The sequence below is a fragment of the Thamnophis elegans genome, chromosome 10 (genome assembly GCF_009769535.1).
Source record: "Thamnophis elegans isolate rThaEle1 chromosome 10, rThaEle1.pri, whole genome shotgun sequence".
Classification (NCBI taxonomy): Eukaryota; Metazoa; Chordata; class Lepidosauria; order Squamata; family Colubridae; genus Thamnophis; species Thamnophis elegans.
In genome coordinates, this window is record NC_045550.1 from 20,366,538 (window position 1) to 20,380,449 (window position 13,912).

The following is a 13,912-nucleotide window of genomic DNA, read 5'->3' on the forward strand; positions in this document are numbered from 1 at the left end:
ACCTTTGCTTTCTTTTGCCACAGTCATTCTATAGGTCTTTGTATTTTGTTATCTTCTCTGTTTGGTTGTCTCCAGGTACTGCCACATCTAGTATCCAAACTTTATGGTCTTATTAAGAATTGTTAAGTCTGAGATTTTTTGTGGCAGGCACCTGTCTGAATTCTAAAGTCTCAGAGAACTTTAACTTCTTCATTTCAATTACTTTCTCTATTTTATGTTCCCACCAGTTCTTGCTTGCAGGCAAAGAGAATTCTTTGCAAATTTTTCTAATGCACCATTATTGATATTTTATTTGCTAAACTTGTATGCCACCCATCTTGCTAGAGGTGACTGGAAAGGAATGTCTAATGACTAGTAGACCTACAGGGACGACATATAGTGTTGTTTCTTGAAAGTTTGTTGTTTCCAGGACAGCCTAGAGCAAACTCTACCTGGTGATGGATAAGAAGACTACTTGAAGCAAACAAAGTATGCTGTGGGAAACTACTTATGCTGAAAGCTAAAACAGAAAGAGAGCATTGAAAGAGACTGACTATTAAATAGAATGCCACCAATTTAACAGTTACTCTAGTTTCAATCAGCTACAACAGGTAGCAGTGCTTATCAATCTTAGTTGATCTCAATCTAGTCAAGGATTGGCCCTGATTAGAAACTGAATCCCATAGTTGTAGGCTATATTAGGTTTTTTTAAAAGGTAATAGCAAATCACTTCATTAATCTTGCCAACAAGACATTACATACATGTTTATGTAATCATCAAGAGCTGAGTTAACTCAAGAAACATTTTACTTTTTTCCAACTAGTCTATTAATTTTATACATTAATACACAAATTATTTTGCCTTTATCTTAAATATAATATGACATTGGTTGCTAGCAATAATTTGAGAGTAAATGTGTTAGTGTGATCCATTGATTTTAATAAAATGCATGGAAATCTCAATGGCCTGCAAATGCTCGATTTTCTGCCTCTGTTTCATTCTTTTCATATGCATGAACATTTTTATTGTGAATATGACATACCTGATATGTTATGGTTCGGTGATCTGACTGGACTGTTAGGCAGGGAAATACACTTAAGCAATAAAAAAGGCTTGGCATTAGAACTTCATTTAATAAATTTGTTCAGCACAGGAGGATAAATGAAAAAGAAAAAAAAAGTTTAAAATTAATCCAGTACTTGACACAAATGCCAAGGATACAACTAATCTTCAGCATGATCCACATTCTTATCTCTAACTATTCCAAGCAAAGATCACAGCTCTGCAAGTAGACATTATATTCTCCAACATGCCAAATTTCATACCTTTAAAAATATATATATAATTTTCTAAAGGCATTTACAACGGCCCAGTCAAGAAACAGCCAGAGACCAAAATTCACTATTATGCAAGTCAAAGAGAGCAATAGCTTTTTCCTATCTATCAATGGGGAAAGAGAGATTGAGAGCATACAAATGCTGGCTGTCAAGGCAGCCTCCCTCAACAACCAAGAAAGAAACCACAACTGATACCTGATAGCAGCTAAGGAAAGCAAGATCTGAGACAAAAGCGCATGAAATCATACATATCAATATGTGACCAAAAACCCTCCCCCTGGTAATCCCATCCTACAGTCCAATCTGCAAATCCCCTAGGTGTCATGTGAGTTCCATCTTCAAGAAGCATCATCAGGTTGGTATGCAGAATGGTTGGCCTTGACCACACCAAGCACTATCTCCAGCATGGGCAGTAGATGGTGAGAACAAAATTCCCTTTTACAATCTCTCCTGTACTTAAAATTTTCCTTCCCAATTACCAGCCCCCCTCCCCATTTCAATGGCAGCTGAAAGCAAATAGCAAAACAGAGGCTGACACTGGCAAACTCACTTAGAGAATATTTGGAGTTAAAATGACAGTAAAATATAAATGTAAATATAACATAAATGTGTGTAATATTGTAAAGCTATTTTCAGAATGTTCTAGTTTGATGTTTAATATTGTACAGGAACATGTGGTACTATGGAATGGCATATTAATAAGCAAGTGCACTTCAGAATGAAACTTGATGAGTTGTTTATGTGTTTTTCATAGTCAATAAACTGAAATTTTAGTTCTTTTTAGGGGAGATTCAGTTAGCAAAATGACTTTGCAAAATGACTTTCAGTTTGCAAAATGATTTTTTTAATGTATTATAGAGTCTCTTCTCCTATTGCTTCCTGGATGATACTATATTTGAAGAAATTAAAGGGCATGCTAATTAAAAGACACTAAGATGGAATATAGTGACAATATAATTGAAAAGAGTGTTTTATTAAAAAATAAATACTAATTATAAATTTATGTAAGTTTTTAACATAATTGTTCTTAAAAAGTTTTTCTCCAAATTCAAAATAAATGTTTTTCAGCAATAGTTGTCTCTGGACTACCTTACTTTCTTGGTCTAGCAGAGTACTTATGTCCCTGTAAAAGGGAATAACCTTCTTTCGAGAAAATGAAATTTAGTTCTACTATAAAACATTTGCATTCACAATAAAATGTAACTAAAAGATACTTAAAAAAAAAAGCCATATCAGGAAGCTTTGGGCGGTACATGTTGCAGGGTCACAGTAATATGTGTACCTAGATGGATACATGTTACCCCTCTGCTCCGTGACCAATGTTGGTTGCCAGTTTGCTTTTGGACCCAATTCAAGCTGCTGGTGTTGACCTTTAAAGCTCTATATAGCATAGTCAGGTTATCCAAGGGACTGTCTCTTTCCTGTTACATCTACCCATCCCATGAGGTCTGGCAAAAATGGTATGCAGCAGTTACCATCTGCAAAAAAGTTCCATTTGACAGAACCAAGGAAGCCATCTTTTTCTGCCATGATATCTATTCTCTGGAAGATCATTCCTTCTCAGGTGAGATTAGCCTCAAATCTTATGGCCTTCCAGGAAGCTCTTAAAAAGTGTTCTCCCCCCCCCCCTGCCCAGAAAGGCTAGTGACTCCCTGGTAATAGAAAGTAGGAATATTGGTTGTATTATATGTAACATCTCACCTTTCATTGTCTTGTTTTATCTATTGTTATAATTTTAATGAGCTTATTCAATTTTTAATTCCTGGTTTTACTCTACACCATTAAGATTCACCTCAGGTGAGATGGGCAGTCAAATAAATTTGATAAATATTACCTATAATCTAAAATTCTTGCTGAAAGAATTGCTGAAATATTCCTGGATTAAAACACAACACATAGCAGAACATACCCATCCATCCAGTAGCAAAATACAGATTAAAGGCCCCATTAATTTCTCCCTGCTTTTCTTTCAAGGAATATGATGTTGTTCCACAAAAAAGAAGTAAATCCTGTAGTCACCAGGAGAAAGAAACATGCCTTCCATATAAAATAAGAAGGCATAAAAATACAGGTAGTTTTCTTTCCTTCAGAGCACATACATTTCACAAATTAGGACCAGTGTCAGTTTTAATTTTTATAGACAGACCTGAGAAGAAGTAAACTGCAATTTGAGACATAATAAAAACCAAAAGTAAAGAAGAATGCATTTTTTAAGACTATGAGTATGAATTTGGGCACAATTCTACAAAAAAATAGGAGCAGTGACATATTCATTGCCACCAGAACCTTACTTTAAATAATAATATTTTCAGTCCTTGAACAGAAGTGGTTGTACTTCAACTGAAAGCTAAAATGCTTGGACAACTAAATTTAGCAGTTGGAAACCAGTTGCTCACATATATGTTGTTAGTTAACCTCAGTTTAATGACTATACTTCATGCCATCATAAAATACAAGTAGTGACTGAATAATTCATACATTTTCTTCATATGTTGCTGACACTTTCCATGTTGTTCTTCTTTCCTGATGAGAGAAAGGACCCTATTCAATGTCCACTCCCAACACCTGGCTTTGCATTATATTTTTCCATTATATTTCCAGGCCTGCTACATCCATTTAGGCTAGAAATGTCAGGTAGCATTTCAAGTACAGATAGTATTTAGGTGGATCATGAGGTGGTCCATTTATTTTACCTATAATTAAAGTAGGGTATTTATAGCTGATTATGAGAAATTTGTAATAATATAGGAAGCAAACAAGTAGATTTCTAATCAGTGTAGAGAAGAAGGGAAATAGCTGACTAAAATATTGGAAAACAAAGGTTGAATTAATTTGTGTGCATAACATCATGTAAGATGATATATGATAGCACTGGATAATGCCCAGAAGATGTTCTGCAAACAGGCCTGAATACAAAACATTTTCAGGTTTAAATGACTGATACATTTTGTTGGAAAGTAGCTGAAAAGAAACATCCGTGTTTTTCTGTCATAGTATGCTAACAGATTATTTGAGGACAATGTTCATATTCTGCAGAGTGTACAAAATTAAAAATGAAAGCTTTATTTGAGGGTTTTTTTACATATTTACTTTGTGGTGCCTCCTTCGGTTCTTGTGCCCCAAGTATTCTGACCCCCCCTTGTCCCACACTAACACACACTCTGAGCCAAAGATAGGTTACGGCATTTAATTAACAGGCAGACAGGTCTTTGGCAGCAAACCGGCACAGACAAGCTTGGGCAGCAATCCAGCACAGATAAGCCGTGGCAGTAATCCAGCCTGCGAAGTTCACCATAATGTTCTCCAATATTCATTCCTGTGTTGACTTCTGCAAAAGGGGCGTGTGCACAAGCATTCCTTTTATAGTCTGGAGAGAAGCCTAATGACCACTAGCTGGGTGCAATTACCTCCTGTAATTGCATAATTGTTCCTTACACCTATTAGCTCTCCGGTGCCAGGCATCTAGGAACAACTCCCTTGGCTCCTCCCCACTGCTGACGTCCAGATCACACTCCCTTGTCTCCTCCCCACTGGTCCAAGGCTCAGACACCCCCTGGTGGCCAACCAGCCACTCTGCGGCCTGCTCGGAGTCGGAACCCTGTCCAGGGTCCTCCACATCCTCCAAAGCCGATTCATAGGGTCCCTCGCTGTCGGAGTCTGGTGGCAGCTCCAACAGCTCCTGCTGGGCCACAACACCCAAGCATGTGCTTAGTCTGCTTAATAGTTAATAAACCACTAGCAACATTATTCTAAGAAATCACGAGGCAAAATAGTTATGGTATAAGAAATAAGAGGAAATCTAGTTTACACTAAACTATTCACTATCTTGCTTCTGCACAGTCAATATACTTCTTCATGTACACCTTTTGTTTCTTAAATTTTTCTGCTGTCCCTTTTAGAGAATCTCATCAACTCTATCCAACTATGACTTTCATGTCTTCACCCTTATTTTTGTCCCTTTCATTTTTTCTTCATATATGAGTGTTATGATTTGTTCTTCATTCTTTATCTTTATATGATGAAAACATTTTAACATGCTTCATTCTTAGCTAATTTTTGTATTCAATTCACATTCCAGGAAAGGATAATATTTGAAGCTCAGAGTTGAAACGTTGGGTCTTGGGTGCTCTCTGGGCTTGGTTGTTTTCTTGCAGGTATTTCATTACTCAAACTAGGTAACATCATCAGTGCTAGTCTTTTCTTTGTTATATTAGACATATCTCTGGGAAATACTCCTACTGGCCACTCTCTCCATGTGCTCTGGCATAATGGTCTATGCCAGCTGTTCCTTGAAATTTGCTATGATATGCAGATACTTGTTTAATCTGAAGTGTGCATTTAGAAACATGAGTTTTGTCATTTTTTTGCCAACTTTCTTGGGCTATTTTCCATCCAGCTGTGCAGTTGACTGGAAGTTTATGTCTGACCATGGTAGGTAAGGACTGCTGTCATAGGCATTCATGCATGAAGAAAAGTTGTTTCTTGGTGGAAGTGTTCTTGTAGGCAAATTTTTCTCATTTGTGTGCTTTCTGAAGCATTTGACACCAATATGTGTCAAATAAAGCAGAATATTTGTAGCTCAGGGTTGAATTGAAGAATCCTTGGCGCTCCCTGAGCTTGGTTGTTTTTGCAGATGTTTCATTACCCTAACTATGTAACATCATCAATGCTAGTCCTAGTTTGGGTAATGAAATGTTTGCAACAAGCAACCAAGCTGAGAGAGCACCAAGGACTCCTCAATTTACATTCGTTCAGTATCCATTAATTTTGGATTCCATTTCTATTCATTTTACTATAAATATTTCTTAATGTCTTAACGCCACTGAACTCAAATTACTTTTATGTTTCTCCTGACATATGCAATATCTAGTTCTATCCCAAATGATCCAAGGATTCATTTTTCTCAATATACCACATATCTTTCTACTAGTATTTGCATGAACCCCAAGTGCATAATTTAATCTATTTTTTTCTGGTTCTTCACATTTAACATAATTTGCAATAATTTGCTCCTTTTTATTTCCAAACACAACTACCTCAAACTTTTATACATTAATGGTCCAATCCATATTCCTTATTGCATAATGCAGTGTATATAACATTTTCAGCAATTCATTTGGGAACTCAAACAAAATCACAGCATTGTCTAGAGTCCATACATATTTCTGTTCCAACATACACAGTTCTAATGTCACCATAAACATCTCTATACTTTTATCCATACAGACATTATACAATATTGTGTTATTCCAACCTCAGTTATAATTGATTCATTAAGCTTTCTATTTCATTTCCATCATATAATACTCATAGTGGACCTAGCAATACAATTCCAATTTGTATAAACCAATAAGCTTAATAAACCTTCTGAACTTTCTAAATTTTTGTTCATTATCACCAATGATACTTTCTCAATTTTTTTTTACAAATATCTGCTCAGGCACATTTAACAAACCAATGCCCCTGTGGTTTTGCATTTGTTTCTACTATAAGTGCATTCAGTGAGCTGTCAGATTCAGTCTTCATACACACATTAAATATGTTGTACAGCCATTCTATAAACAAGCAACCTCCATATTTTAACAGTTCCCCTGTTACAACTACAGCCTCACCAATTTTCAGTTGTCACAGCATTTATGACTTACTTTTAATCACATTTTTAAAAATATTAACATTTATTCCATTTGTTTTGATTCCATTATTTTATATGTCACTATCTATCCCATAAAGATCATAAAAATGATTTCCCATCATTTCCACACTCAAGTTCAACCTTAAATCATTTTATCACATTCATTTTTAATTCTTATTACTTGGTTAGAAGTTCCTTGTTCAGCTTTTTCTACCCATTTTCAAAATATTTGTAATCTTAAGTCTTCCTTACCTTTTTGACTACCCATTTTTAATTGTTTTTAAACATTGTGCAATATCTTTCTTTAACTACACATGATATTGGTCTAAATGCCGGTCTATTCCATGTTCAGAATCTCCAATCGTCCTTGTATTCTTCACTAATTCAACCTTCCAGCTTAAGGAACTAGAAGTCATGCTTTTTAAATCATTTTTCATGTATACATGTAAATAGATTTCAACCAGGTATCTGAGATGTGATTGCCTACCCTTTAATTCACAGAATATGATAGCACTTTGGGTATTCTTCCAAAGGAGAGTAGAGTTGAATGACCTAGAAAGTTCATAAACAATTTACAGTAAACAAGCTGGGTGACTACGAAGGTTACAATTTTCATGCCCTTTCCAAATCATGTTGAACTCTAATTCCATGCATATATTTCCTTACCTAGAGCCTCCTAATTAGAGTGGTGAGAGCTTATTTACAAAAATGGCCTCTACCACCTCCATTAGTTCACTTTCCTGCAGGGATTCCATATTATCGTTGTACATTTTGTTTATTTCTCAACAGATAGTTGTATTTCAAATTAAATACTGGATTTAAAAACTAGAATTAAATTAAGGGGACTTATTTGAGATGGAAAATCATTATTTAAAAGAACTTTGCCTGGCTGTATGACAGCTTAAAAGAATGAAAATGGCATGTTCACAGGCACAATGTGTAAGAGTTACTTTTGGAGACACGAGTTCTCGGGGCAAAGATGTCACTTTCAGCAACAGTTAATCATTCGGCACACCCAATCTACCAACAACACATGTATACTTTTATATGGAGAGCTTTTATCCAGCAAACCATTTGTTTCCTATAAAGTCCAAATAATGCAACTGAAACAAACTTGTACAGTTATTGTAAGTACAGCAAGAAAACACAACTGTTCTTATTAATGACAAAACCTGTTACGTTGGATAGAAAAGTATTCAATTGCAACTCAAATAGCCTACTTTAGTCAAAGAGCAATGGTATATCATGGTCCGTGTATCTGAAATTCTTCTGTAAACTCATGTCTCCTCTGCTTAATAACAGAAAAATTAAACTAAGCTTCTTCTAAAGATGAAACTCTGGGGAATCCCAGGAAACAAAAGAGTAGGAGTTTCAATTCTCTCTTCTTGCTGAGAATAGATTCTGCCTCATATACCCACTGATGTATAGTCATCTTAAAAGAGTTGGTTAATTTCCAATGGGAAAAGGCATAAAAGAAGAATCTCCTTATCTTTAATGGAATGTTACTGAACTAAACAAAATGGCTCACATTCAAAACAAGTAGAGAAAAGTCTTGTCTGTTTTGCCATGATAAGAAACCATGTTTAGTATACAGTGTGCATTCTACTCAATCTGCTAAATATGAGAAGTCTTTAAAGCCAGAGACAGGAAAGCTCCAGATGTTTTGTAGCACTATTTGCTAAACAATAAAATTTAAAAAAAGTTTTTTTAAAGAAAACAGACTTTCTAACTGGATTAAACAATTTTATTTAATGTTGTCATTCAAACGCAAGAGTTATTTCCAATAAATCTGGAACTGCAAGAAAATTCATGACATTTCAAAGCATTTTACATATTGGTTAAACTTGAAGGTAATGCACAAGCTTTCATTTTTAATGCACTCTTCATTTGCTTCTTTTAGTCACAAGAAGATCAAAAGCATCCTCTTTTTTTAATGAACCATGGTTTGTCAACACATTCTTTGTTAGTAATAGCTTATTAAAATCAGCCAAACTCAAAGCCTGACAATATTAAACCAGCTAATAATATTTATGACACAGTAAAATAGATATTTTAAAATGCAAATTAAAAATAGCAATAAAATTTAAATTGCTAACAACTGCATAGCTGAGCCACTTTGTGAATAATTCTCCAAACACATTCAGGAAATCATCCAGATCCATCAGACCATTTTAATCAGTGCTAACATAGTAGAAGTTTATATTGGTCTTCAGTATAAAACTGATGAAAGAGCAACCGTCCCTTAAGACAAAACTTCGTAAGCCATCCCTACCTGGAAATCAGACAGGAGAAAAAACCTACGGAAATCCAATTGCATTACCCAAATTTACCCCACCTAGCAACTATTAGGCAGCAGGGTGAAACACGAGTTCAGTTACTTCTATTTCTAATATATAGTGAAGCATTGCTAGTCATTTCTCTGCATTTATGTTGAAATAAAATGCCTACATCTATTACCCAACTCCCTTTTAACTAGCCTGTTTTCCTGAAAATAAGACCTCCCTGGATAAAAAGCCTAATCGGGCTTTTGAATGCATGCACTAAAATAAGCTGTCCCCCCAAAATAAGCCCTCCCCGAAAATATTGCAACACAGCAGCAGTCATGAGGTGACACGTTTGCTGTCTCTTGCACCTCAAAAATAATAAGACCTCCCCAAAATAAAGCCAAGTGCTTATTTCAAGGGTCAAAAGAAAATAAGGCCCTTGTCTTATTTTGGGCAAAACATGGTACTAGATGGTAGGACAGGAAAAAAGAAACAATAAACTTTTGTAATATTAACCTTCCCGCTAAACAGCATGTTTTCTAAATTGGCAAAGTACAACATGGGGCACTCAGGTAGACCTTATTGCCCTTCAAATCTAGACTGCCACCCCACAAAATTGGCAGAAATAAATTGCTTTCTCTTTCAGCACTCAGGCTCTGTAATACATGGACTGTCAGGATTTTTATCCAGAATTACATCATATATACATATACATATAAATTTAGTAAATAAATAAACCAACCTGACATTAAAATAGCAATTTTAGGTTAAAGGGGCCACCATTGTTGGGGTTTTGGGGTTTTTTGGGTTAGACTTCCTTCTGAAAGGAAGAGTATCACCCTGGACCTACACTCTATTTGTTGATGCTTATTTAATATTGAAGCTGTTTTCAATATCCTACCTTTCTTGATTTTGCTGATGTATCTCTTAACACCAGGACAAGCCAAACTAGCAGTTCAGATTCCATCATGAATCCATTGACCTCAACCTAAAGACCTGTGTTTGGAGTTTCCAAAGGATAACATCATTTTCTTTTGAGTTCTTTCCAGTTCCTTTGAATCCCAATGGAATCCCAATGGAAAACTGGAGGGGGCACATAACTAAGGCCTGATCTTGTAAGGAAGCAATTTTCTATTGCAAGAAAGAAGGTAGTCATATGTTGCTGCCTACTTTCTAGCTCCATTCCTGTCATTCCTAAAGTGATCAAAAGTCTGGAGACTAAACCATATGAAGAATGGCTACAGGTTTTGGGTCTGGCTCAAAAGAAAAGAAGAATTAGGGTTGACATGATAGCAGTATTCCAGTATTTGAGGGGCTGCCACAAAGAAGAGGAGGTCAAATTATTCTCCAAAGCACCAGAGGACAGGACAAGAAATAATGGTTGGAAACTAATCAAAAAGCGAAACAACCTAAAATTGAGGAGAAACTTCATAACAATGAGGACAATTAACCAGTGGAACAGCTTGCCTTCAGAAATCATGGATGCTCCAACACAGGAGGTTTTTAAGAACAGACTGGACAGTCACTTGTCTGAGCTTACATCTATTACCAAACTCCCTTTAGACAACTAGTTAGGAAAACATGAAAAAGAATGAAGGTAAAGAAGAAAACACAAAGATGCATCATAATTCTATACCTTTAAATTTTAGATAGCAGAACATCCATTTTATCATTTCATCCCAAGATAGAATTTCACTAACAATAGTGAAAATCTATTGGGGAATCGTTATGACAGAGTATTTGAAAATGTAGATGTTTCGTTTCCTAAATAAGATCTAAGGAAAGGACAAATAGTATAAACTATGACCTAATATCCTTGAGTTAGCTGAAAGGAAATCAACTTCCTTCAGGAAGAAGTTATTTTAGAGAAATAAAACGCTTTTCAACTCATGCATCTTCCTGATAAAAAATTCTAATGTACTCAATATCCCATTCCTCCAAAACCACCCTGAACTAAATTCTATACCCCTGGAACCAAGATGAGATGGAATATTAATAGGAAACTAAATAGGGACGCCTCTCCCCTCCTATCCTGGAAAAAAACAAACTAACAGGATAATACATTCCAAAAAAATATATATTGTATGTAATACTATACAATCCTAACGTCATTCATGAATATGCAGTTTTAATACAAGGCAAGGAACTCACCAATAAAATCGGTTTGGTGTGATCCGTTCATGCATGATCTGCCATCTCCTTCCAAAATCCATAGAACTGTACAGCTGAAAGATATTAAGAATCAAATTTATTGAAACTGTAACTATGGCAGACTTAGTGTTAGTCCGCTGTAGCAAAGGCAATGACATATTTTACTATACTTTATCTGTTGCTAAATAGCTACACTTAAATGACCTTGGCTGATTTTCAAAAGATTAAATAGTGTTGTAGACTTGAATGGTAGGCTAGATTTTTTTAAAAAATCAAGCAAATAAAGAACCAGAATGAAGTCTTATGGGGGCGGCGATGATGAAATTACTGTGAAACCAACTCCACTGTAAGGAAAATTGATATTTAAAAAGACTACGCAGATCATGTGTGTGTGTGCGTGTGTGTGTGTGTGTGTGTGTGTGTGTTTAGGGAGAAAGAGAGAATACAAGTACAGTAGTACTGCTTTTTTCAGATCAACTAAGTGTTCTTTGAGAAGAGAATTGACTGGTTGAGTGAGAGTGACTGGCCCAAAGTCACTCAGTCAGGTTTCATGCCTCAGGTAGGACTAGAATTCATAGTCCCTTGGTTTTTACCCTGGTGCCTTAATCACTAGATTACACTGGCAAGAATAGATCTGCCATTTTCTTGCCATTTAATGGCAGGCTGGAAGTTGCACATGGATAATGTCGAAATAAATTTTTTGCTGAACTTCTTTTCTTGAAAATATTTCACTGCAGGAGTCAAACAGTATTTATATATATTTGAAATTTAATAATAAAGGTATTCCGACATTGTATTTAGAGCTTTCATTATTATAACTGATAGAGAGACAAATTGTTTTAAAAATGTATTACTATGTTCACAGTTGATAATCAACTCCCAATTTTATTAAATAAAATCCTGCTGATGTTCTGAATTCTATGTCCTATTCATCTCATCTGGTGTGAAACCAAACTGATATTAAACTATAAGTACTCAGTTTTTTCAGGCCAAACAAAGAAAGCAGTATCAGCAATCATAGAAAGTATTAAAATAAAATTAGCTATAAATGTAATCAGAAAAAGAATATTACCAGGGAAACATATAAAATCTGGACACAAAACTAGAAACTTAGAATGACTATCTTACATCTTAACAGAAGTACTTGTAACGTAGGGCCCACTCTACAATTAGTTACAGTAAGACAAATATTATATCATCAAATATACTTTCTTTTAATTCCCTGTATACATTATATACTTCTGGAATTTTCTGTTTGATATATCAGATGTTGATATTAACCACTTTTACTAGCTAGTGCAATGCTTTGGATCAGCCTTACAGTCTTGGTTATAATACTCTTCTGAGGAAATCATAATTACTAATCATAATTAGGAATTACACCTTTGCTTTTGTTTCTAGTTGGTTGGAAATTATTTTGTTACTTTCAAGCATGGTGAAAGAACTTAGTCAATATGTTTGAATTTATCCTGCATTTATTTTGAATTTGTTTGAAATGTTAATACATTTTGGATTTAAACAGTGATATATTTGATGTAAGTTTCTTTTGTTGCTGACGGTATGATACAATTGTGTTTTAATGACTTTTCAAATATGTTTATTACTAGTTGTTGTTAGCTGGAAATGTGATGTATAAGCTTTAAAAGTAAAGTAAAATAAGATACCAATTATACTATATCTGGGAATATTCCAATATTATTCTAACAGAATAGATGCTATTTATAATGTGTGAAAGAAAGAACACACAAGTAGAAATGGCAGAAAAACAAAACACAAGTTTATAGCCTCCATAGCAACACTGGTGCTAAAAAATTAAATGCTTTGATAGCGATTCACCACAATATATCAGAGAATGCCAGAATGTCTCTATAGGCACAGCTAAAAGCAACCCCCTCCAACCTTCCATCCTTCTTATAGGCACACATTCGAATTCCATTATGTACTTTCCAAGCATGTTTTATTAAAAAGCAAAACAGGGAGAAGGCACAGCATCCCCCAAAACACTGACAACATTATGGAATATACACCCAGTTGTGTGTGATAATGTAGTTGTCATCTAGCCAAACATAGCAGTGTTTGAAGAAAAACTAAAAGCCCATCTACATAGTTTCCTTGTCCCAGCACTGCATTCAACAGATAAATTGCTAAATAAGTGTTCTTGAAAAAATTAAAAAAGGGATCTAGCTATGTAGGTGTGTATAGGTAAGGCTTACTATCTTTTTTCTTCAATTATTTTATAGATTAAAGTTAAATTAATAAATCAGAATAAAAATAGTTATATTTCAGTAAAGTATGAATAACGTAATTAAAATGAACTTCAAAATGTGGTAAATAAAGTGACTGCAGAAGTCAGGTCTAGTGTCCCTTGAAACCAGCAAATGTGAAATGCAAATCAGTCAACCTACTGAAAACACTTACACAAACAAACAATATATACCTGATAATTAATATATGCAGCCCGTGACTGAATATAAAGAAATGGTGCCAAAGCAATTCTCCTCCCTCAGTTGGATAATAGCAGTAGTATACTTATATATAAGTATTATAT

At 34.9% G+C, this 13,912-nt stretch overlaps 1 protein-coding gene across 1 annotated transcript in view; it reads right to left on the reverse strand.

The window, feature by feature from the left end:
• The window catches only part of SORCS3 (sortilin related VPS10 domain containing receptor 3), a 719,817-nt gene that overhangs the window by 227,521 nt on the left and 478,384 nt on the right, over positions 1–13,912 (reverse strand). Inside the window, 1 exon segment of the mRNA XM_032225623.1 lies at positions 11,365–11,438. Coding sequence (XP_032081514.1) covers positions 11,365–11,438 — 74 coding nt within the window.